At 38.0% G+C, this 26,504-nt stretch overlaps 1 protein-coding gene across 2 annotated transcripts in view; it reads left to right on the forward strand.

Annotated features, from left to right (window-relative positions):
- Positions 1-23,578, forward strand: part of CUNH7orf50 (chromosome unknown C7orf50 homolog) — a 107,518-nt gene extending 83,940 nt beyond the window's left edge. For both annotated transcript variants that reach the window (XM_026054169.1, XM_026054170.1), the window contains exons 2-4: positions 1,489-1,664; positions 18,116-18,197; positions 22,624-23,578. In XM_026054169.1, the coding sequence (XP_025909954.1) occupies positions 1,489-1,664; positions 18,116-18,197; positions 22,624-22,806 (441 nt within the window). In that variant the 3' untranslated portion in view covers positions 22,807-23,578. The remainder of the gene's footprint in view (positions 1-1,488; positions 1,665-18,115; positions 18,198-22,623) is intronic.
- The last annotated feature ends 2,926 nt before the right edge of the window (positions 23,579-26,504 follow it).

Raw genomic sequence — 26,504 nt, forward strand, 5'->3', positions numbered from 1 at the left:
TTAGCTAGTCCCCATAGGAGACTCTTTCTCGTTCTAGTTGCGTTAATGAATCCAGTACGACTGTTTCTCACAAAGTGGGTTAGTTGGAGTCACTGGAAGTCGTTACAGGTTGGTGGGCATCACAGTGACATTCTGCATTTCTGTATTTCGTTGTGTTTCCCCAGTATCACATGTAGCTTCTCCTAATCTTGTTAAAAGTCACAAGCAGGAAGCTTAGACTGTCTTGAGAGAAAATGCTAAATATGGCCAGTTATAAAATGGAAGCCAGACAGCCCAATTCAAATCTAAGCTCATAATTTAGAAGTGTCTCAAATATTGAGACGCTTGACACGTGACTGTGTCAAGTCCGTTGCTCTCAGATAAGCTAAGAATTAGCTTAGACAATTCAGTCTTGGGCTTGGAAAAAATTAAAAAGTAAGGCCAAAATAGTTCAAGAGTCCATTCAGAATGTCATATTCCTCATGGCTTAGTTCTTACTGGGAAGCTGCATGTAAGAGGCAGTTTCACAGTGTCCAGATTCCTACTGCAAAGTAATTAGCGTTCTGAAAAGGCTGGATTTCTCAAGAAGAGTGGTATTTGTCCTTCTGCAGTGTGAGTTGGGAAGAGGAATGAGTAAACAGCCATCTAGTGTTACACTAGCTGGAGCTTCATATGCTTCCAGTTGATACCTAGCCATTGATGCTGACAATTCAGTGGAATCATTGCCAGAAAAAGCCATGGATCAACAATTAATGATATTCTGGGAATCATTGAAATGTGTCCTAACTTGTTATGGAACAGGTTTGTATTTGCATACTGAGTGAACACTGGGTTCTTGGTAGAACTATGTAACGCTGTTCATCTGTATGTTAAATAGTTTCATTTTGGATATTGCACAAATCCTTACGCATTCACGCCTTCAATACAGATTGCTAACTGTTCAGCCTCTAAGCTAAAGGATCGCCAACCTTTCTGAGATATATTCTACAGCCCTTGAATGAATTTGGTAGTTGTCTGTTTTGACATTTTTGCAAGCCAGGGCAATCTGAGGTTATAGAATAAACAGCCTAAACCTATAGGTCATATGAAGACTCCACTTCTCTGACTTCAATATGTGCATGTTAAAATTAAAACTCCACACCCTTCCTCCACTGCTAACAGTCTCTGCTGCTCATATTTCTTTCTCTGGTATGAGAGCGCAATCAGCACAACAAATTTTAGATATCATGTTTAATGGAAGCTAGAACATGTTCAGATTACTGTATTGCTGAAAACAGGGTAATCATCTGTAGAGGGGAAAATAGTTTTTGCAAATTTCTGCATTTGCAGTGTTTACAATTCCATGAACTGGGCAGAAGAGAAGGCTGATGAAAGTATAGTGTACAGTTTGAAACATCTAGTTTGAAATATTTTTGTGCTTTTCAGTTGCATTTCTGCATATTAGTTTGTCTTCCTATAGGAATATAAATATATAAATATAAATCACATTTTCTGTGATTATTATTTCAGGCAACAAATGAAGAGGAAGATCTTACTGCAGAGGAAAGACGGAAACTGGAAAGAAAATTGAAGAAAGAGCGAAAGAAAGAAGAAAAAAAGCTGATGAGGGAAGCTGGAATCTCTCCTAAAAAAGAGGTGCCCCAAAAGCCATCAGGATCTGAGCTGGCTCTGGCCTATTTAACTAGGTAAGGATTCTAAAAGCAGTGCAGATAGTCCCTAAAGTAGTAAGCTGTAAACTGTGCCAGAAATTTAGAGCAAGCTGAACCCTGTAATAAGACATTAAAGGAAATTCCTGTAATTAAGTACTAAGTTAATGTTTCATCTCAGTTGACACCCTTCCATACAGTTGTTGTCACTATTTTATTTATATCTCAGTTGCAACTGAAGGATGTTAAGTATGGTACAAACATTTTATAAAAAGGCAGCTCCTATCACGAAGATGTTATAGTTGATACATAAATATCACTGAATTACTGCAATTACAAAGCTCAAAGGCTTATTATTGAAATGATTGCATTGGGTAAATTAGTTTCTTTTAATGCATTGTTTTATTCATTTGTTAAGATGGGATTATGCCACTATTTTAAAGTTAACAATGCTTTGCCTTTGTATACCAAGGTGTATAGCAAGTACAGTGAGTGATTTTTGGATTGGAATTACTTAATCTAGTTAGTCAACCTCCTTAGAATACTTAAAATTTAATCATAAGGTAAAAACTGTGATCCAAATAAAAAGGATTGAAAAGACATTCACAGTACAGAACAGATAATAAGCGATCAGGTATGAAGAAAATATTATTGTTTTCTGAACAACAAAATATTCCCTGTCCCCAAGAACTTCAGAACACTGTCATGTTGCAAATAGAAGCTAATTGCAGTGCTGCTTCTCTGGCCATACTTAAAATTAGAGTATTCAGACTGCATGAATGGTTGCTTACAACTTTCAGTGGGGAGGGAGGAAATTAATTGCATTCCAGGCAGAGGCACATGTGCATTTTTGTTACGTAACCTTCAGCATGCTGCAGTGATAGCAAAATGACAATAATATCTTGATCTGGAAAACAGCTGGAGGAGTTCAGCACTGTTTTGAACTGCAAAAAGGATTGGTGATGGTGAACTGCCATCTGTGCAAACTGCTCTGGAATGTGTGTAAGTGGTGGATAATAGAGATAATGGTTCTGGGGTTTGTAAAGCAAAGGAGTAAGCTGTGGGCTTTTGGTTAAAATCCACCATTATCTTTATGGAGTTTCACCTTGTTAAGTGATAGAATATGAAACCTACTATGCATGAACTATTTTCACTTAACCCTTTCCAAATTATCTTGAAACAGTGGCACGTCCCTTGAAAATCTAATGACTAATGTGTGTGGCAATGGTTATCAGGAATTATTTCATCAACAGCTTGTTTCAATTTCATAAAGTTAACAGAGAGAGCTGTAAGATGGTGCAAACATAACCATAGACAGTGTTCTAACCGTAAAGGTCATTTGACCATGTTGTACCATTGTAAATGACCGAAAAAGAGTGTAATCCTCTTCTACTTTGGAAGTTTTTTCAACCCAGCAAGACCGGAAGAAGGAACAACACCTGGATTTAAAGTCATCAGGGAGGTAATAGGTTATGTGGGGAAAGGAAGCTAAAGTTCCAGCTCTTGAGCTCCATTGCGAGACTCCTGGCAACTTCAGTAGGTCAGGGATTTCAGTCTACGTGTTTTTATGGTGCTACAGGGATGAATAATAGGTGGGAGGGTAAAGTAGTCTTGGAGATGCAAGAGCTTAAAATAATTGCAAGTAAACAAAATAGTGCTGTGGATTTATGTTTTGCTCCACCTACAATAAAAAGCCTTATGTTAAATACGGATTGCTAAGCGAGGTGCAGTCTTAATTCCCCAGCTATGTGTGAATCTCCTGCAGGACAGGTGGAACGTGAAGTACTGTAGGGTAATTAAAACTGTCCTATTTAGAGACTATTAACACCATTGGAGCACAACTGCATGGGGCTTTAGCTTTGGGGAGAAAATCCTTAAATTTGTTTTGATGAAATATCTTCTGATAAGTTTCAAAATACGTTAAAAAGCACTCAGCGGAAGATTTTTTGTGGCACATCTAGAGTTTTGAAATGCCTAATAAAATACTTATTTTGTAGGTAATACCTATTTTCAGAGGTGAGATGGTCTTTTCTGATGGATGGCATGAAATAAAGAGCAATTCCTCACTAGAATTCAAGCAGGGCTGTCTCTTTTAAGCAAGATATTGGGAAGAAGTAGAAAAAATGTAACCGGAGAAAATAAATGAAAGCAATTATGCTGAGTTTTGTGGGGAATGCTGTGCTTAGAAGGCCCTGCTTCTGCAATTTTTTTTTTATTGAAAAAAAAGGCAGAATGGAAGTGGGTGAGGCACTGGGTGACTTTCACAAAGAGCTGTCTCATCCTTTTAGCCGCGCTGGATTAATGAAGAGAGCGTTTGTGAGCAGCAGCAAGGCACGCAGAGCGCGGGGAGGGCTGCCCTGCTAATTGGAGATTTTTGCTTCCTGAGGCCTTTGCTACAAACAGAGCTGCAATTAGGGTTCGGTTCAGGCTAATGCTTAACTTGGAGTAATGTAAGTCACGCCAGAAATGCTGCTGTGGGTGCCCTGGGCACGCTAGGGGACTGCATGAATTTGTGTGCAGTAAACCCACCAGTTCTTCTGTTTCTCTAGACTCTCCAGTGAAAAACGACATCTGAAAACCAAGCAACTAAATAGCCCCAATTGTTTTATCAGCCTCCTAAGCTCAAATTGCCACTTGTAGAGGACCATCCTAACAACTGAAGGCTTTTCTGCAACTCCACATATATAAAAGAAGCTGATATCGGCCAGCAAGCTGCTGCCCCAAGCTGGTCTTTCAGGGTGCTGAAGGTTTTGCCCTATGAGCTGGATGAAGCTGATCACCCAGACCTTTCCCATCAGGATGAGACCAGCAGGGACGCACCAAAGTTGGCCCACACTCAAGTTTCGACGTTCTTCATCTCATGGCTTGTGTTCCTTTCTCTCTCCACTTGCATTGACCTGTGAAAAGGGAAAGGAAAAAAGGTCTCTGCTTCACCCGTTTTCTCTCTCATCTTTCTCCACAATGAGATAAGGTTTGGCAGTTGCCCAGCACAGTTCTGTCTTAGGAATCACAGCCTGCCAATGGAAAGAGAAAAAAGAAAGCTCTACCAACACCCCATTCTCTTGCTTTACAGCTTTCTGGGGAGGGCGGAGAGAAAGATCTGAAGATAGATTTAAAACTAGGGTGCTAAAGAAAAAAAAAGTTATAAAACTATGAGAAGAAGGGGAAAAATGTAGGATGAGGAATTAAAGCTGAGTGGTACTGAACAGAAGAGAGAGAAAGTATAAAATTACTGGAGAGGAATAAGGAAAAGCAAAGGTGAGGAAGTAGTTAAACAAATTGCACAAACGTTTTCTTTTTGATGATGCTATGCCCCTTTTATGATAAGTAACAATTCAGGTTTAAAGCTGACATGAGAGATTCTCTCATTTCCTTGCTTTTTTCAAAATATGAATAGAAATTCACACTTTTCTGAGCATTGAGTGCCTTCCAGTGAAAAGATGTAATTCATGGGAATGCTAATTAGACTTAATTAAAACCTAACCTTCTATGGTGCTAAAATGTTGGCAGAACATGTTTGTCTTGGCAAATTTCTCGCTCCTAGAAATGTTTCTATTCTTATATTTGGCCTAGGAGGTTCCATCGCTGTATGGATCTGCACATATGGTTTTGTCACCCATCAAACTAATAGGCAGGTATCTGAATTAACATCACTAAAAGTGTGTGAAAGGCTGATGATGTGTTATCATCTGAAGTACACAGAACAGCTAATATCTCTCACTGGGTATTGCTGTGAATTGCTTAAGCCTTGGAGTATTACTGATCACTTGTTAACATTTCAGAAGTAGACTCTGGAGTACATGTAATGATCTGATGTCTGTAATGATCTATATTATAGTAGTAATTGTAGTATGAGAATGTTTTCCAAAATTTCCCATTGAGTAGGGAAGTAGTCTAGCTTGGTTAACAGAATTATTTTTAATTGAATGCTGCAACTAAGTTATGATATTGTTGAAACAATATTGAACGTAGGGTATCTGTTTATTTTGTGTGTTGGTGGAATGAAAAAAGATCCCAGATCAAATGGTACTGCATGCAATGGGGAATTTTCAAGCTGAGAATGCTGCTTTTCAGAGAACATATAAATATTGGTGAAACAGCTCTAAACTGTTGTATATAATACGTATAATCACATAAAGCTGATATTTATGCCATGGTTTCTGCTGGTGCAGAGGCTGACTAGGAAAAGGCATTAATAAATGGCTTAGTGTTAACTCAGTGATAGCAGCTAGGAAGTCCCTGATTTTGGAAGCCACCCGTAAACCAGAGTGAAGGTCTGTGCTGGATGCTGAAGGGACGGAAATACTCAAGAATTGTGAGCAAACGGGTGAGAGGGGAAAATGGCCCTTGAGGAAGCTGTGGAAGTGTGTGGGGTCCTACACCTGGGACATGGTAACTATCCTGGGAGCGCTTCTGGGCAGAGAAACCCAAACTCATTAATTTTGAAAAACAGTTTCTAAATTTAAAGTAAATCTAAGTAGGCTTGTGTCAAGTTTAGTGTATGCCTTGTTGGTCCATAACATTTTAAAGCTGTTTTTCTTCTCACAGTATAAGTATTGCTTTTAGTCTGATGTAGTCAGTCAGGATTTCTGCGGTCTGGTTCCAAATTCAGAAGAGCAGGGTAAGCTGTTTCATTGGTACCAGCCCTAATCTCTCTTATTTTCAAACTTGGCTCTGGTGTTCCTGTTTCACCATCAGTGGCTTAGCCTTCAGATACTAACAGATTCACTAGAAATCTAAGCATGTGTTTACATATGTATTTTTCCACTCCATCTGGTAACTGAGTTTGGTACTTTTGGTACCTTGGTACATCTGGTACTTGAGTTAACATTGAGTTGAGTTAACATTTAGTGTCCCTTCTCCTTCCACCCTGAAAAAACAGCAGTTTCATATGGGGAAGACATCATGGATTCTGGGAGGGAGGCACAAATGATGTGTCTTTGTGACCCTCCCTCTGGGGATACACAAGGCTACTTATATGTAAATAAGATCACTTCTTGTTTGGAAGGAAATCTGAAAAAAAACTTAGCTCTGATTTTTTTTTTCACGTTACACTGAAATTATATCACATTTAAGCACATTAAAATTATATTAATTTATAGTATAGCTCATATATAAATACATGCAGTATAAATCATCTGAATGGTTAGTAGCTTCAGTGCCCGTGTATCATTCTAAGAGTCTCTGAATGTTAAACTGCTGTAAACACTATGGATCTTCTTCAGAGTTTCCACAAGGCTTTAGCAAACTCTTACAAGCATCTCTGAATTTCTTTCTCACTTAAATGTGACTTTGTCACTGTCCCCTGAATGCAATTACTGGCGTATGTGATGTCTGCACGAGGGGCTTTCATCAGCTGCTGGACTGATATAGACAGTAGCATGGAAAGCAGAAAGTCTCATTACAAACTCTCTACATCTTGAAGGCTCAAACTAATGAACGAGTTCCCTTTATGAAAGGGAGGCGCAACATTGGCAAAAGCTCATCACTTAACTTGAATTTCACAAACTATCCAAGAACTGATCAAATTATTAATCTCAATTAGCCAATAGCGAAAGTACTCTGTGAACTTAAGAAGAGCTATTGTAATTAGAAAGGAAATTGTTGCTGAATTCTTTTCAAGAACTGGAGCTTTAAGGTGTCTTCAAAGAGGTGGTTTTCCTGCCTAGGAAGATTAGGGAAATAGTGATGGAGAATAGTTTTGTTTAATAATTGAAGGGCTATTTTTAAAGGCTCAGGGGCAAGCATTAACTATGGATGTAATTAATTTATTCATGCATGCTTTTGGTGATTTTTGTCACATTCATTAATTATATAACAAACCTTATGAATCTGAAGAATCAGATAGGGAAAAATTTGCATTTCACACTGTTCTGAGCTGGGTTTTTATGAACTGGACAGGCACTTTCTGCTATCTGATTTCTTGTGCCCTTTCTAGCACTATAGAGATCTGAGATTTTTATTTTCACTCCAACGTTCTCTATTGCCCTGATTTTTAATTTCTATCAGGGCTTAACGTGCCTTTAGGTGGAATTCTCCTTGACCTAAATCAGTGTGTCTGTAAAACTGCGTGTTGGCAGACTGGTATTAAAAGTCCTTCTGTTCTTCCATGTTTTAAAACTTTTTCTCTACCACAGATTTGCTTTATCATAACAGTAACAGGGTGAGTTAGGTTATCATCATCCCAGGGCCCTCTGTGACTTCAATAACTCTTGGCAGCTAGCAAAGCCTCATCAGTTTATAGTCCCCGAAAACTCCTGGTAGTACCCAAAAGCTGCCTCAACTGGGTTTGATTTTGGAGCTGTAGCATGTTGAGTATTTGTGTTTAATTTGTTTTCTAAGTGCCCCACACACGCACTTCTATTTTTTTGAAAGCCATTACTCAGATTTGTGACCATTCCAGCATTGGCGGGAATATGCCACCTCTAACTATAACAAAGTTTTCCCCAACTGTCTCAGGGACAACACATTTGACCTCATTTGAGTGGTTTCATTATCATCTGATTATTCACGCTGTGCATTTAGGGTTCTATGGATGTCATGTTACACTCTAGGAGTAGCAACTCAGAGCTCTTGCCTGTTTAATCAGGATGCATCTCTGCTGTTCGACTTGATGATTTTCAGGCCCTGTGATACTCAATGACTTCTGGATACACTTTGGTTTTGTATTTTGGTGGCAACTGATAAGAGAAACTATTTTGCAGCCATACCAGTGTTTTACTAATCCCAGAATGACGTCCATAGGGTTGTTATTCAGGAGTTACTTTTAAAGCTTTAGTAATTTCTTGATGGGGCAGCTTTTTTTCTCTGAGGTTTCCTGCTGCAACTGAAGATGAATTTGTTGTCTGTTAAAGCTAACTGAAGCAAATGGTAGTATTGGAAATTGCTGCTTAATTCTAAAAGTAATGGTGAAAAGCAAACATGAATATCTAAAATATTCTTCTAATATTAGAAGAAAGGCTTCCAGATGGACACAATTACATGTTTTTTAATTTCAGTCATTTCCACTAAGTCCTTTCCATACTGATTTATCAATTGCCAGCATTTTGAAGAACTAGATACTTGCCAATATTTTTGGATATGTTCTGGCATTTCTTGCTTGCTGTGTAAGCAACTCTGATTTTTAAGAGACAAAACCTGATTGTTTTAAAGAATCCGAGAAGGTGAATTTTAAGACTTTGAGCTTACTTGTAAGTAGATGTTCTTAGATATTGCAAATACTTCTGCTGCTATTTTCAAGTCATTCAGAAGCAGGAAACATCAACCAATGAGTGATATTCCCATCAAATTAGTAAATGTTCATGATTCAACTGAGCTTGGGAAAAGCAACCAGACTCATAACTTTTCCTGAACGAAGCCTTGTAGGGTTTAGCTATAAATATCATCTTAGAAGAAAACCTTTCAGTCTCTTATATGGAGTAGTTTTGGAGTAGCTCTCTGATCCATTTACTTAGCACTAATGCATGGCTTAAGAGGAGGGAGCAAGGGAGGCTGGTGTCTGTGCTAAGTTGTTGTCAGTCAGAATTGTTGCATCTTCCTAAATCTGCTCATTGTACCATTTAGCTTATGGCTGGAGAAAGGGATTTCTTCTTGTAATTTTGATAACCATAAATGGTTGCTAAATTTTACAAAAAGGTAGATAGAGAATCAGAAGCTCTAATCCTGCTTTATAGCTCCAAATCAAATTGTTTGTCTTTCTAAATCTTTGAATTAATATTATGGAAGGTCACAAGTACACATCTCAAAGCATGTTTCAGTAAAAGCTGAAGAGTGATTTACTCTGAAACCTTCTGTCTCTTTTCCCCCCCTTTTTCAGTGTGAAGCAAAGCTGTCAAAATATTTACTTGGGCTTTTGGTTCAAACAGTCTCTGGGGAAATGCTGTATTTAATAGTATCATTAACATGAATTCTCAAATTCTTTTGAAATAGCATCTATCAATTACAGTATCAGCTGAAAAAAAATCAGCTAACCATGTCCATCCATGTATGTATCTTTTTTTTTCTTTTTAAAAAGTATCTTCTCTGTCTTTTTCAGGTCATAGTAATGAAATTTTACTTTTTCATAGTAGCCTTAAGGGTAATGCATACTGTATTTTGACAAAGCAACAAAAAATGCATGAATTGATATTATCATAGCAGCAGTGAAACATTGTATTGCGTCACTTTTCTGATGGTTAACAGTTGAGTTGGTGATTCACCAATACCCTTACACTATCCAGAGGTCTTTCCAACTTAGTGACATGGGGGAAGCTAGACATAGATTTCTTTTTATCTGAACACAGATTTTCTTTCACCCCATATCAAAGCCCGATCTCAACAGAGGTGTAGGATTTTTTCCCTCCATTCTTAAATCTGGAAGAGGAGCTTGCATAGCTTTTTCTTGTGGTGCTGTCTCAAGACGTTCTTAGAGGCCATGAGCTGCTATATTAATTTGGGGATCAGGAGTGTTAAATGACCAGAGTAGTTTTATTCTAATCTGCTGCTTGATAAAACTAGGCACAGAAATTCCAAAGTTGGCCGGCTGCAGGTTAATCACAGAACTTTTATTCTGAATCACATATATATGATTTTCCTCTCATATGAGGTTCTCACTTCTATATGTCTCAGGTACATTGATATGTTTCAAACAGGGCTGATGGTTCTTAGGATCTCTTGTTCTCCTCCTCCTGAGGAGGCTTTGCATTTACCCTGGATAAATGAGGGTTTTTTCAGACCCTAGCTTTTATTAATAAATGTTTCGGTAGGATTTTAAGGCTCCTCAAATCTACTTGATTTAGTTGTCAGACCTACAGATTGTATTAGCAGTAATTAACCATTGTGCTGCAAAGTGCTTCCTCAGGTGGGGAAAACTGGATTACAGGTGTTAAACCCATGAGCATAGAGGTAAAAAAAGTTCAGGTCTCTCTGACAGATTTTCTTTCCTGTAAAATAACTTCTTTATTTGCAAACCTAATTAAGAAAATTTAATGCATCCTTTCTTAATGTCTCTCATTTCCAGCAAAATAAAGTTAATATAAGTTAATTTTCTTAACATGTAGACATTAGATAGTTCAAGTTGAGATTCAGCTTTCATCTGCCTGTATTATACAAAAGGGGTTACATCTAATTAAATGAGTAAGCAGGTCTAGTATTTTTCACCTGAAATGGCTTCTAGCAGCCTTATGAGATTAATATTAAAGAGTTGGAAGGAGAAGTCTTTACTAACTGGCCAGTCTACTCCAGGCCATAATCGTGACAGTAACTTGGTGCTCTCGTCTCCCACTGCAGTTGCTTTGATCTTTTCCGTTTGTCTTGTGGGGGGAAACTTCTGCCTGACCCCTTATGCAGGTTGCAATGAAGAGTTAAAGTGACCCATTTCGCATGGTAAGATGTCTTACTACAACCAAATACCTGTTGGTGTTTTTTTAATTATTAGCGGATTGCAGAGATTATTTCATAGGAATAAAATAGCAGTGAATGTTTGTCTTCAAGGAGTATGAAGCACAGCTCTTGATCCCGTTCTCTGAAGTCTCTTCACCACCACCTCTCTAAACCTCTTGCCTAGTGCTTGGCCCAGAGCCCAGGCGCTTCAGACTTAACTTGTGCTCAGGATTTTGGAACAGGCCTTCTCCACTCGCACATCCTCTTCCACCCAGAATATACTCCTGAGATAGCAGAAACACAGAAAGAGAGTTTCATGGTTTTTTTTCCCTTTGTCATAACATTTAAATCTAGAAGAATTAACACGCCTGCTCACTTCCTCTAACGCATTTAAACTATTCATCCAAAGCCCGAATATTCAAAATGCAGTGGAGAGTAGTTTTGTAGCTCTAGGGAATCATTTAGGCTAGTCAGCCAAGGCCAAAATGAAAATTTAAAATGCAGTTGGCAATGATTATAAATCAGTTAGCTCCAGGGAGCTGTCAAGGCTTCCAAGCAGAGTTAGAGTAACAAGCAGTATTTTTGAAATAATAAAACTGGATCCTTAGTAAAACTTGTCTCCTACTTCACACATTTATTAATATGGCAATGCCCAAAAAAGGTATCAGTAATTGCTTTTCTGTGTGTAAGTTGAAGTTGGAATAAAGCCATCTGCAGGAAGCAGTAATTGGCAGATGGGGTTTTCTGTGCACAAGTTACTGCATCTTAGTAACACAGTACACATCACAGGACATGAGCAATGGAGAGTGTGATACTGCTCTGAATGCCATCGTTCAAGGGTGGATTTTACTGTGGAGTGAGAGGTACCTGAAAAAATATCAGCTAAACTGAGAAAAGCTGAGTGGGTTGTCCACTGCTCTACAGCTTTATGTTGATCTTTATTTCTTTTGCTGATCAGAGGCCCAACTGGACTAGACAGTGAGGCCCCTGTCTGACTTGGTGGCTTCAGGGCTTCTTAAAAGAGCACATGCATAATAACTGTATAATACCAACTTTCCACTCCATATAGTAAGCAATAAATTTGTGTTTTGGCATCCTGACCACCTCAAAGCAAAATCTGTCAACCGAGAGCTTCACTCTTCACATAGTTTTTCCCAAATTCATTTCCTCACCCCGTCTCAAAAACTCCCTGATCAATTTTCATAGGAAGTTGCTTTCTCTTCTAGCATTTTCCTTTAGCATGGCTGTTTTGAAAACTGTATTTTCTTATTTTGGGTATTTTCTTATTAAAACATCAAAGTAATGTATTTTTTTAATTGTTGCTAGCTTTTCTATTACAGAGATAGGCCTTAATTATATCAACTTTTATTATTATATTATCAAATATATGACTCCTCATAGCAGCTTTTTTACCTTGTCTTATTATTGCCCTTGTTAAGTTATATAGCTAAGTTATAACTACTGCAGGGCTGACCCAGCACTGCTAAAAGCAATAGCATTTTTCACCCTGCCAGCAGAGCAATTTTAGGGTAAAGCACCTCTGGCTGGATAGGATACGCAGGACAAGGTGTTCCTGTGGTAGCTTTGCAGCCCTGAGCAATAAAATTGAATCTTCTAGATCTGGCTTGGGAGGACTTGTGTTGCTCATCCCGGGAGCAGGAAAGCCCAGTGATTATTTGCTTGAGCTGAAACCACTGCGGCGCCTAATCTGCTTTGAGCAATATGGAGCTACAGCCTCGCGAGGAGCACTTCCAAGCAGATTACAATCTGTGCGCTCCTAAAATCCTCCCTTTGATCAAGTTGGGAGATATTTTAATCTGTCCTTCAGAAAAGGCTATGTAATTCTCTCACGCAAGCGTGTAAAGATGCTATGTAAGAGCTATTGATGAAGGATATTGTAGATTAAAATTCTTGAAATAGGCAACTGAAAGAAGCCAAATAATATAACGTTTGAATGCCTAGAATCAGTAAACAGTTTTTAAAAGAAACACTTGTCCTTTGCTTTTGATTGTTCAATCTTTTTTTTGCTCCTTTGGTCAGGAAAAGTCTTTAAAAGTTTTCAAAACTGCTTTAAAATGTCAGAAGAGAGTGAAAATGAGCTAGTGATTGCCCTTAAGCTGAGTCCTTGTGCTGGCAGGAGTATTCTGCACCACAGTTAGACATTATGTGGTATAATGGTAAGACAGAAGAGAAGAGAAACGGCCCTATTTGCTTTTCTGAGGTCTGGTAGCATATCCCTCATCTGATCATCAGAAAGTGTTTATATAAATGGATTTCTGCCAGCGTTTGTAAACGATTTTACTGCAGCTGGCTTGTTACAGGATTTTCATACAGACCATGGGGCCCCCTCTACCTCCTCATACCCCCCAGGATGTTCTTCATGGGAGGGAGGCAAAACAGTTGTTTTCAGTTTTTCTTTCCCTTATTTCTGGTCTAGCCATTGGGCTGATGAGAATGAAGTGCAAGGGAAGATGGACATCTGGAGAGGAGATGGGCTGCAACACAGCGCTGGGCTACAGTACATGCACTGCAGGAGCAGAACAGATTGGCTCTGAAATGCTTGTATCTCTTTTCTTCTATGATAATTACCCTTATAAAAGAAGGGAGAAAGTTTATGTGAAATAAAAAAGCATATTTAGCATAGTATGTATTAGCTTTACCTACTGATGACCTATTCTAAAAATAGCATTTTTAGTGCTAAATATATTTTCAGATCAAAATACAGTTTTGTTACAGACAGGCTACCACAGATACCAGTAATTAAATAACTGCTAGAAAAGGAATTTTTTTAAAAATAGATTTTTTTCCCCAGTGGAATGCTGGTGGCAGTTGCAGGTTGGTTGAGATGTACTACATACCTTACACTGTAGGTAAAAGATATAAGCTCTATTGATAATCTGGTGTATATGATTTTGATTTTGAGCCATTGTTACAGTTTTCTGGGTCAGCTTTCCACATAATCAATCTCATCTGTTTATACTCCAAGTGCTTGAAGGATCTGTCTCATGTTGCTTTTGAACAGTGAAGGAGGAGGGGAAATTGTATTTTGGCTGGAGCTTCAGGATGCAAACATAATACAAAATGCTACAAATAATGGCAAGTCATAAAAGTACACATAAGAAAAGATATGCTGTGATGAACATTTTATGTAGATTTAGTCATACTATTGCTTTAAGGTATATAGGTCTTTCCTTTTTTACTGTGTACATACTTTATTAAAAAATTCTGTGGCCCTTTTGATTTTCTGTAGGCATACATTCTGTCCTCATGTTGGACATCAGGACAAAATTAGATACCAGAAATTAGCATGTTTCTTTCTTTTTGTGCTTGTTCCTTAAACTAAAAAAAAAAAAAAGTGTTTTTCTTCCTGTCTTTTCACAAGTCTTTAGTTATTATCCTATGTCTAAACCAGATGGAAGAATAAATTGAAAAATTGTTTTGAAACCACACATTCCAAATTGGTTCCAGGATAGCTGTTCTGCCAAAATTGTGACATTGATTCTAAAATCTATTGACAATTTTATAACATGTTCTTTTTGTTTTATTCCTGGTAAAAGATCTTAATCAATGCCTTCTTATCCAGGCAGATAAGGAAAACCTTAGGAACTAAGTCAGATTTCAACTATGACCATCCCAGTCAAGTCTTTAGCAATCTAGGTAGAACATAATTTTGGATATTTGAAATGGATTTTAAATGTCCTGAAAGACTGAATACCCTCAATAAAAACAAACACTTGTACATTCCCCTTTAAATAATTCTGTGTTACAACTGGACAGAAAAAAAATATTACTCCTAAAGCATTATCTTCATTACAGGGCTTGTGTAGAACTTCCATCAGTGTTGAATGAAGCTTTTAAATACCTTTCAGGGAATTGTTTAAAGTATGATTGTACTTTATTTAGGAAACACCTGTTATCCACATTTTTCTGATGGAGCTCTGAGCACAGAGATGGCCTGTGCTGCCTGGTTTGCAGAGCGCCGAGGGAGCACAAGGCTTAACCTGATTCCTGCAAGCCTTAGCCAAGCACCCTCCCTTCTGCTCAGCCTCCTATGTAGGACACTTAGGAGAACACAGGTGGTTATTAAAGATGAGTTTCACTAGAATTAATAACTAAGTGTATAAAAATGGAAAAATACCTGGGTAAATGGGCTGTGAAGAATGTAATAATTTTTTGCAGTGTTACAGAACATTGATTTTTAGCAGTTTTATTATGTTCTTGCAATGTAGCTCATAATGTGGTGTAATGAACAGATCTTTTGGTCCATTCCTCTTCGTAGGATTCAGGGAAACTTGTGAGAAAAAGGCATCAGGTTCCTTCTGGCTAAATCACAGGAGTGGAAGTTCTGCTGTGACCTGGTCTTAAGGGCTAAAGAAACCTTTCAGAGGGTGTCCTGGGTACTAGTCATGGCTGGAAAAGTCAACCCTCTGTTCCAGAACCTGCTTTGCCTTGGACAGATACCCATCCTAGAAGACGCATCAGAAGTTGTGCGGGACAGTAAATGGCACAAAGCTGGATGGAGTGCAGTGTTCTGGCTAAAACTGTTTGCAGCAAATAGTGCTCTCAGGAACGTTCCTGCTCATTAGTAGTCACTTGTCTGTCTCTCTGGTTTCTTGAGACTTCTCTCGCACCCAACAATCTTTTCAGATGATTTGTATGAGTTAAATGGCTGTTTCTCAGCAAAGTTCTTGCCTACACATGGGATATTATTTAATAATTGTGGCAGCTTTATGATGTTTTCTCCTGGGCAGTAGTCTAAACAGATATGTTATTGTCTTTCTGAATCTAATTTGTAATGATAATGTTTTTTTCTTGCTGTGTTTCTGGAACCAATTTGACTGCTTTCCCTTCCCCCTTTCTTTTTCCTAGAGTATTTTGGGAATGCTGTGCCTTGTACGCTGACAGTTTTCTTCTGTGTGTCTACTCATGCTAAAACATCTCCAAAAATGACTTTTCTGTCAATATATTGACAGAAAAGCCTTTTAAGGACACATTATGCTTGTGTTGAGCAGTTGGGATGGCACAACTCAACCATGCTTTGGGAATAAATTTGTGCAAGAGATTTGTGTAGGATTAGCTTAATGTATGGAATAGATACAACTTGCAAATGTATAATACATAGTGGAGATTACAGAAACAGAGACATTTTAGAGATTTTCATGAGAAGAATGCTTTTCAGGGGGCAATCTCAGATCTGTCATTCAACTTGCTCTTTTTGCATTGTAAAAAGTGTAATACAAACTATGCCCTGCTTATCTGGTGTAAAAAGAATTTTGTGCAAATGTACATTCCTGTGTTTCCTATAAAAGCTTTCCTGCCCCTGTTTAGGAAGGGGAATCTGTTAGGTTTCTCTTAACAGCGAGCACCCTTTTCTAAAAACTAATAGAAGCCGCTTCCTGCAGAAATCCCAGCCTCTCACAGTTGAGAGCCAAGTTTCTGCTATCCGGAGAAATTGCATCAAACCAGCAAGTGTTTTGGCCCGTGAACTACCAGCAAGAAAGTCCCTTTTTTCCCCTTGTTTTGCTGTAGGTTGCAGTACTACACTGCAACTTCTGTGCTATAGACAAGCACTGTAACACAGCAGGCACCAACAGATTACATGTCCTTGCAACAGGACACGTTGTTTTTGGCTTTAGATTTTTTTTTTTTTTTAATTTGATTCTATAACTTTTGGTAGTTGGCTTTGGAGCTCTTGCTTTTGTGCAAGGTGTTTTTTGTTTTGGGTTTTTTTTGATTTATCCTTCATCATGTAAAATATTACATATTTTGGCTATGGTCCATCTTCTCTGGTTTACCATTATTTATCTGACATTTACCTTATATTTTGGCTACAGAGGTTTTTAATTGCATTTGCTTAGTGCTGATGCTGCTAGGCAGGCTGCTAGGTAGGCTTTTTCTTACCCAGATTTATTAAGAAAACACTGGATTTTTGTTTGCTTGTTTTTCCCTTTAGGCTTTCTGCAGAGGCTGGTGTGTTGGTCTTTAGAAACATGCAGTCGTGTTCTTCCTATTTCATTGAACTGACTGAACGTTATATTTGCTGGTGCAGCCGTCTGTGAATATGAGCACTCTTGTGCTTTATTAGACTTGACAATGTTTAAACAATACTAATTCTCACACCCAGCTGGCTTTTCAATTGATTTCTGCCTTTCTGTTGTTGTATAAAACAAGCTGGAATGGTACAGACAGATGTCTTACATCCCACTCTCTGGAGACTTGTTTTTCTTCAGAGGAAAATCAAATAAGTACAAAATTTATGGGGTTTTTTGATTGTTTTTTTTTTTCTCTCATACTTTTTGCTGGATGTTTAAATATTATTTCATTGTTTTGACAGAATCTTGTACATTTTAAAGCACTATTTTTTTTATACATATACCCTTAGGAAAAAAAAAGTATGTTTTATATGGTAAGATTTGTTAGTTTACTCTTTCATTTATGGAACTAAATATGTTTGTCTCTTCACTTAAAACAAAATACACCTGCTTTCAACTTACCCTCATGCTATATGTAAATTTGCCAATTTAAGCCAGCTAAAACTTTGCATACTTTAAAATGTGTTTCATGAACAGCCAAAGAACATTTGCAGATGTTAGTCATTTGTTTTCTGCATTCAGTTGTAACAGGATTGAAGCAGCTGAAGTTTGGAGCTGGATATTGGAATCACAATTCCGGGGAAGAGTGAGGCACTAAACTTCAACATTTAAGTTGCACCTTGAGATAAATCCAAGCCTTAAATATATCTGAAAAATGAAACTTCTCTGCTCCGAAACAGTCAACACTTTATTTGTTGTGGAGGAAGCTGTTTTGAGGGCTCACACTTTATTGCCCGTGTCCCAAGATGTGTTTTTACCCTTGGTGAGGTGCATGTTCTACCCTGAGTCTCTCCAGTCCTTTAGATTTCTTATGATTTTAAAATAATTGGTAAATATTAACTTTCTTTTTGTGTGGAAGCTGGGTAGCCTTTTCTGCCACTGCACAAGACGTGTGCTAATACCTTTTTAGCACAGCATTAGGAAGCTCAGTATGGCACATGCAGAGCTGCTGGAGGAATTATGTGAAATGAGTAATGAAGAGTGAATATATTCATCAGGCTATTTAAGCTGTGTTTTTTCTTCTTTGATTTATTGCAGCTGGTCTGAGAAACCAGAAGAATGGAAATTTCAAAAGACAAGACAAACGTGGCTTCTTTTGCACATGTATGACAAGGAGAAGGTTTGTATTCATTCTCCTTTTTCTCAACACTTGGCAATAAAAAGTTCAATGCATTAGTTATAACTAGCCTTTATTAACCCAAAGTTGTTGGTATTTGCCTTGCACTTTTTTTTTAATAATTTATAAATCGATTGCTATATTTTTAAACTAAAAGCATGAGTCATTTTAACTGTTGGAAATTAATCTTTTTATTTTGAGGGATGATCTGTAACACAGATTTTTATACCTGTATGCTATATGTTGAATATACCCAATGCGGTATGCTGTATATACCCAATGCTGTATGTTGAATATAAATGGAGATGGTTTGTGTTAAATATAAATCTGGCGCTTCCTGAGAATGTGTCTGAGTTGTCCTTAATTTGAATTTCTGAATTTGTAACCCAGTGCTGTCAACTCTAACTTGTGACTTCTTGGTAGCTCGTATTGCTTCAGATATCACTGTCCCCAGGCAAGATGGCACCATACTGGCAAGATTGTAAAATAATTTTCTCATTAAAATATGAGTGAATCTAATTGAAAGTATATATCAATGTTAAATGCAAAAAGGAAAATCAGAAGCTAGACTGGCCGTGTTACTGAAAAGCTTTGATTTCATAACTCAGAAAACAGCATAGACTTAATTTCCCTCAAAGGTTTGACCTTCATGGTATTGAATGGAGGGTTTCAGATCATTCATTTTGCTACGTAATAGAACAAACCATCTAGCCCTTTGCACCGTGGCTCATTTATCGATGCATTTAGTTGACATTCAGTCAGCTTTTGCTGATGGTTTTTTTGCGTCTAAACATTTAAGCGTAACAATTTTTCTGACCCAAGTAATTAAGCACTTCTTAATCCAGCTACCTGACATACAGTGTTACCTTTACGATTAGAAATATGTTTAGAGAACCATATAATTAAAAACAGAGCTTCATGAAGGCAAAGATATTCACACAGTGTAATACTTTGAAAAGATTAGTCACAGAATACAAATCTGATGTAGGTATGTAGATTGTGCTGTCTTGTTTGTTTGTTTCTTTTAAAGTGTACGCCAACCTTTAAGAATTCACATATGCTCTTCAAAGCTACCTAGAAATTGGTTCACAACCAAAATGATTGTGTTGGTTTCTTAACCTGTTCACTTTACGTGATTGTTTTAATGTATCCTGGGAAATAATTAACCCTAGCATTCCTTTGCAGTGGGTCTGTGTATCAATGCATAACTTAAATTTGTTTCTCAACACTGAAATGAGCACCTTCCTTTCCAGATTTATTTTTAAATCTATTGAGAGTGTGATGGTTTATTTATATTCTCATATTTTTTTACCGTTTAATAGGATGAGATACCTTGAATCTGAACCTTAAATAATGATTAACATCTGCATTTAGATTCAGTAAAGTTAGCAGAGCTACTCAACTGCTTACAGTTAAGTCTGTGATAAAATCTCTTCCTTCATCAGGACTGCAGTGAGGGCAGACAGGCTTCTTTGAATGTGTTTTCATACCCAGATCCAGCTTCCTGTCCATTACTGAGTAAAATCTGTCGGATATCCGAGCGTGACTACAATACAAAAGGAAATACAAGTTTCTTTCCTTCCTAAGCCGTATCTTTGATCTTTTGATGTCACCTGCATGCCTACTGAAAGGCCATGCGAAGGGGTATATTAAGTTTCCCAAACCGATATGCCATTTTCTGTAAGAAATATGATGAAATTCTTTAAATTTAACAGTCCTTTACAACATTGTTTTTTTAAGTCTCTTTAAAATCCATCTCCTAATTGGCTGACAGTTACAGAGCCAAGTCTGTCTACCTACAGTGAATATACTTCTTCAGGATCCTGTATAAAATAAACACTAGATCATTTGTTGATCTGAGAGTCATTTGGCACAGCATCTGTAGGAAATGACTGTATCAGTTGTCTCCAGCTTCTGCACTGCACCCCCTGAAGCTTCACAGAATGGTACCTGCAAAGCAAGCTTGTTCTCTGTGCCAGTAGCTGTATTTGCTTTGCAAAATATGTGGGCCTCTGCCAATGTGAAAATGCCTTTGAGGTATGCAGTGTAATTTTTAAGAGAGATAGGTGACCTTTTCCTGCTATTTCTTGGGTTTTCCTCCTCCTTCACAGTGGCACTTAGCTGCTGAGCATTGAGAAGCTGTCAGTAACCATTTCTGTTTTCAGTCCTTGCATTTCAGTCAAGTCTGAGGTGTGTTAGCTAGTTAGGATGCAAGGGGGAAAAAGAAACAAGAGAAGCAAGAAAAAAAGGTTTTTTTATTATTATTTTTATTAAAAAAAAAAATCCAGTAAGCATCACTTCTACTTTCCAGAGCCATGGTTGAAGGTCTTGATATTGCAATTCCACGCCTCCTCAAGAGCTCATCTTAGGGAAAGGTTGTGCTCCTTCAAGCAAGACCTCACCAAGAATCCTTGAAACTTCAGCTCTTGCAGTACTGTATTTAAGAATTAAAATCTTAATCCCATTAACTTTTTGCTGTTGTTTGGAAGGAGACAAGAGCCCAGCCCCTGCTATGACCTTATTGTGTTTGGAGGAGAAAATATGGTACCCTTGTCTACATGTTACTGTTTTTATGCTCTTGTTGAAATAAGCTAAATTGTTGCATTAAAGGAAAAGAAAAAACCAGACTTTTTAAGCACTTGTGCTTGAGGATCAACACTAAATGCTTGTTGGCCTGAGGCAGCCACATGTCTGTCTATAAATGTAATCTTTCGAAGTGTAGAGTAGGCTTTTAATTGCCCCTTTAAGCACTTTGCTTAAGTGATACACTAATAACTGCAATTCTGCACAGTAAGATATGACTATATCATGAGGTCTAAGAAAAAGGAGCATAAATTAGGTAGATAATTTGGCTAGGGTATTGAATACTGAAATGCTGTCAAGCTTTAAACATCCAGGACTCACTGTTTAATTGGGCACTGTTGAACTTGTTTGTGTCTGAGCATTTTGTGTTATTGGTACCAGTTTACTATGAGTAGGAAGGGTTTCAAAAATATAATCATTTTCATTATGTTTCCGTGTGTTTGGTGTATTACAGCAACATTTAATGTATAATCAACTTCAGTTATACTATGAAATCCTTATTTTTACTATCTGTATTACATGAGAGCATTCCTTGGAAGAATTAGGAGGTTTTCTATAGCGTTTAAGTTCTAAGGCTGAGTGTAGACTTCAGTTTTGATTTACTACTTTGTAATATCCCTGATGGGTCTTGGCAGCATTGGAAGGTTCTTTCTCCCTCTGCTTTGGGAGTGATAGAAGTTTTGGTGATCAAAGTTACACTGCCAAATGTTGATGGAGAAATAAGTTGTAAATTAACTATCTATTGAAGTTCTGCCCTCTCTGAAATGTTAATAGTTTGCAGAATCAAAACAGCCCTCAGTTAGTCTCCAGTCCTTTAAATACTTGCGTATGTGTTTGACTTGAATCTTGTTGATAAGGCTTTTTAAAATTATGTGTGTGAAGTGAAACATGGAGGAAAATATTTGCCAGCTGAGGTGATTTTAATATCTCCTGATTGACTGAAGAAATATTCTCTTTTTTGATTGAAACGTGTTCCCCAGATACTCAAAGTAGAGTTAAGATAGGCTGTGTTGTAGATCTGCTCAGTTAACACTCTTTAAAATACACTGGCTTATGCTTTAAAGTAGCAAATAAATCATCCAAAAATTTTTGCTAGATTATTGCCAAGATAAATTCAATGTAATGATTATTTAAATTGTACATTGGACCAGTTAAGCTAAAATGTAACCTCTTACTAGGTAATTAGAAAGGAAGTGAAAGGCAGGGGTAATGCATTTATAAGTGACTAAACTGCTTTTAATGTTAGACATGTTTGGTTAGGAGGGCCTATCAAGTTAATATGATTTTAAAATTATTTCCATATGCCTGAATTTAATTTTTCAAATTTGCTTCTATCCTCTCGTACAAGGATTTTGTCAGACTCATTAGCTATAGCTTGCTAGTGGTATCTCATCATAGCAAGCAAATAATTTTGGGTAGGGATGAGGAGGAGAATCTCTGGCTTTCTCGGATACTTCCAGCCAGATTCTCTCCTTAAACACATGCATGCTCTTGTCACTTGACTTCAGGAGGATTTGGTTAGTGCTTCTTAACTTCCAGCCATCCTTAAAGGCTTGAGATCATACGCAGGGAGTGTTTGCATTTGCTGCTCAACGTTTCCACATCTGTTTAGAATTTGCTGTTGGAATTGTTGCCCGTCGGAGCATGTGACAGTCCTGTCCTGATGGCCTGGCCCTCCCAGCAGCTTCCACGTTGGCAAGAGCCCTTGTGCTCAGTGGTGGGCAACGACAGATGCAAAAGCCTTGGCTGTTTCCATAGTAGTCTCAGGAGATCATTCGGCAGGATTGTGGAGTATTGAGAGAGAAGAAAATAAAACATATATTTTTTGTCTCTTTTTTCCTTGAAGGTTCCAGATGAGTATTTCTCCATCTTACTGGATTATCTGCAGGGCCTGAAAGGCAGCGCGCGAGACGTGACCGTGCAGAAAGCTGAAGCCCTCATGAAAGAACTCGACGATTCTGATGCGGAGGCTGCAGGCCTAGAGGAGAAGAGCGAGCGCATACGCCAGGTTCTGCAACTGCTGTCCTGAGCCTGCTCTTCCTGGTGGAGACGAGGATAGAGCATCACATACGGATACTAAAAATTAATTGCAAAGACATGTTTTCATAAAGAATCTTAATACTAAATTTTTAAGCTTTGAACTCTGTATTTTCTTTTCCAATTACAGTTGTTTATCATGTGCTACAGTGACGTCAAAACCAAACCTCATCTTTGCATCATAGACATGCTATTTTGATTAAGGGTAATCTTACTAAATGTCTCGAAAAATCAGCTGTTTTTTCATGTTGTTGTTTTTTCTACTTCTCTACGCAATTACTGTTAAATGAGAGGAGCTTTGCAGTTTTTACTAAGACTATAGCAACCGCCCGAAAGGCGGGAGGTTCTTCAGGAATGGCAGCTTTTGCAGTGAGCACGGTACAGTGCTAGCTCAGCCAGCTGCAATCTGTCACTTCCAGCTTCAGAAGCATGTCGTTTGGATTTGGGAAAGATCATTTTCAGGCTGTTGAACACGAGTTGTATAACGCAGTTGCTTATTAGTGCTTTAAGTGGTGATCTGGAGATACTGTCAGCTGTGTAAGGGTCCTTTTATATTAAAGTTTTCAAGAGCTTTATGGCAATTGTTTAGGTATTCAGATAATGTACAGCTGAGAATAGATGAAACCTTTGGAAAGTATGTATTGAAATCATGTGATTGTACCTAAACTGACACTGTGATGAGAAGCACTGTGTATATCCAGCCTCTTGTGTATAGTCTGCCAATATTACATTTTTGTCTTTCTCTTATAATTATTGTCCTGAAAAGTTCATTTTGGTTCATTTGCTTTGACATGGGGCATTTGCTTCCAATGAACATGTTGAGAATGAGACTTTCAAGACCAAGAACATTGATTACTCAGAAGCTGGATGACTGGCTTATTTAATAAAACTTGTGTTTGAACAGCATTCTTGACCTTACTCTTTAGTGTTTCTGCAAAAATAAGTTCATACTTTATTAATAAGTGTATGAACTGTGTATTATTTTAAGACTTATTGTCCTTGGGAATTATGACTTTATTTTGAATGGGTGGTGGTGGGAAGGGTCTATGATAAACAAGCCAAATTTTTAAATAAGAAGCATTTGAGTGATTGTGACAGTCTTCAGAGCCGTGAAGTGCCACAAATTTTTAAAAGTAGAAACAATATTGCTAGTAACACTTATGCATTAGCCAAAAAGGATGAAAGATCCAGCATGCCCTACTCTAAAGCAATTACTGTAAAGGAGATTAACTCATCAGTGAGCAAAATACAGCAGAAGTGGCTGATCTGTGGCTGTGGAGCTGCCAGCGGTTCTGCTTGGGGGCAAAGGGTTGATGTGGGCTGTAGATTCCCTTTCCTCACAGGGTGAATACAGTGATGAAACAGTGTTTTCCAAAGAGGTGGAAAAGGTGGTGGCACAGATATGATGCAGGAGCGAAGAAGATGTGCAGAAGGTTTGGCAGAGCATCCTGGAGTGTTGGGTGAGATGGTGCTGAGAGTGGAGAGTTACCAGGGTAAGGTGAGGAGAACCGATGACAGAAAGGTAGGAAGTCTGGGGTGGAAATGCACTGTCACAAAGCTTGAGTGCCTTCAGATGAAGGATCACCTCGATGTTGTGGCCACCAGTTTATGTTCTGGGGATGTTTCTTCCTCCATCCCCTTTCCTTTCCCGTTTTCTATTGCTAGTATAAGGTTACTAGTTGGAAGGGTCTTTCTGAGACCCAAAGCTATATAAAACGGCTGCCAGTATGAAAGCTGGATGAAAGAATCTGTAATAAAAGGATGTGATACTGACACTAAATAGCAAAAGGTCTTTGAACTTGTATTTTATGTCTGAGAACATGTACTGGAGAAGAATTGCTGTCGCAGTAAGGAAAAGCTGATGCATTTTTTTCTCTCCAGCTCAGGAAGAAGGGATTTCTAAGGGATGAAGTTTCCAGAGTTTCTTTCTGTGATTTTATGATTTCATCTGAGCAGTCAGAAGATTATTCTTAGATATCTCTTAGGTATTTGGAAATTACTATTTTTGCTTTCTCTGTTACTCAAAAATGTGGTTCTGCATTGTGCAGTCAATACGGATTGTAGATCAAAAACTCAAAGACATTGCAGTCATTCTTTGCAAAAGCCTTGTAATAAGGGTTGTAAAAGCAATATCTAGGCAGAGAAGATGAGAACCTTTATTGTCAAGTTTGACATACTCATCATGCTTTGCATTTTCTGTACTTTAGTTCATATGCAAATGTTGACAAACTGTAAAAACAGACTTTCTAGATCAATTGAGTTCTAGATCATTAGTTTTTCTTTTTACAACTTTTAAAAACATGTGAGGACTGCTAATCTAGAGTCAATGTGAACAATAATATTTGGAGAACAAGTAGAGCCTCTCAAGTGCAGTTATGTAAGATCTCTGCAGGATCTTGCTCTGCTCTCTCCCTCCGCTGTGGTTCCAGCCTTCACTTCAGTGCTGCCAGTTCCTGGGTGAAGGGAACAGTCATCAGCCTTCCAACACCCCTGGAAAATGTGGAAGCTGAAAACTTAAAAGGTAATAGTTACTACAGGTGAGTTTGTCAGAAAAAGAAGGTGTCATCTGCTACATGTTTGTTAGTGTGTGGTACTGTCCAGATGTCACTGGTGTCTAGAAAGTATGTAATGGGCTTGTAAAACTTCTGCTTTATATTGTTACTGTATGTTTCTTGGATTTCAAAGCTTTATGTGAAACATTTTAAGTATAGTCTTAAACTTGATGACATTTCGATCTTTTACTTCTGAAAAATTGGGTTTTTTTGGCTAGTAAAGAAGTCATCTTGACACCCCCCATGAAACACGAAAGCCCCCTCTAGGGAGGTGTGGATTGTTAGGCCCACTGTGCAGATGAGGACTCAGGCATTTTACCCAACACAATGTGCAAATATGATAGCATCTCTGGCAATTAAACTCAGTCTCTTCCATAGTCACCTGGGCAGTTTCTGCTTCCTGCTCAGCTTGGCATTATAATCTAGGAATTTGCATTGCGTGATGAGTAAAGATAACAAGATTTCCTCCGTGGTTTATTTTAAATTCTAAAGTGTGTCATTACCTTTATTGGATTCCTGTAGCTGCTCTTAGCAATGCAGAAAGATGTAACCTGTTACAGCCTTCACTTTGGTTTGTATTTGGTTGTTCTGAATTTTCAGATCTCATGGCATGTGCAGCATAGGCAATCCTATGGATAGAGAAAGGACAAAATCGTGACTATGCATCCACTTAAATCAGTCTGCTGTGCTAATAAAAATTAGATCTATGCCTAGAAGAAATAGTGTGTACAGACCAACAAATTATATCTTCATCTGCCTACTCTAATTGTCTTCTAGCTGGGTTCATTTGTACTATGGAGTTCTGACTAGGAAAATTCATATCCTAAGAGAATGCTGAAGTCAGGACTTCTAGGCAAAATAAAGAAGCATTAATTACTCAAAATTGCTTAAAGCTGAAGCTGTGCCTCTAATGGCACTACTAATTACTCAAAATCTGACAATGTAAAAAGCTCTCCCTAGTTTGGCTGGTCTTTACTATGGATTGTATATCTTCAAGGTTCTCCGCTGTCTGCCCACGATTTTAATTTGTTATCCCCATTGTAAAATTACTGAGTTAGTGAATTCTGTGTCTGTATTTAGAAGGAATATCCTGTAGCTGCTGAATGTGTAGTTTATTTCCTTTTCCACTCCCACTGCA

Source organism: Nothoprocta perdicaria, unplaced genomic scaffold, assembly GCF_003342845.1.
Source record: "Nothoprocta perdicaria isolate Ctin4 unplaced genomic scaffold, notPer1 scaffold_12, whole genome shotgun sequence".
Classification (NCBI taxonomy): Eukaryota; Metazoa; Chordata; class Aves; order Tinamiformes; family Tinamidae; genus Nothoprocta; species Nothoprocta perdicaria.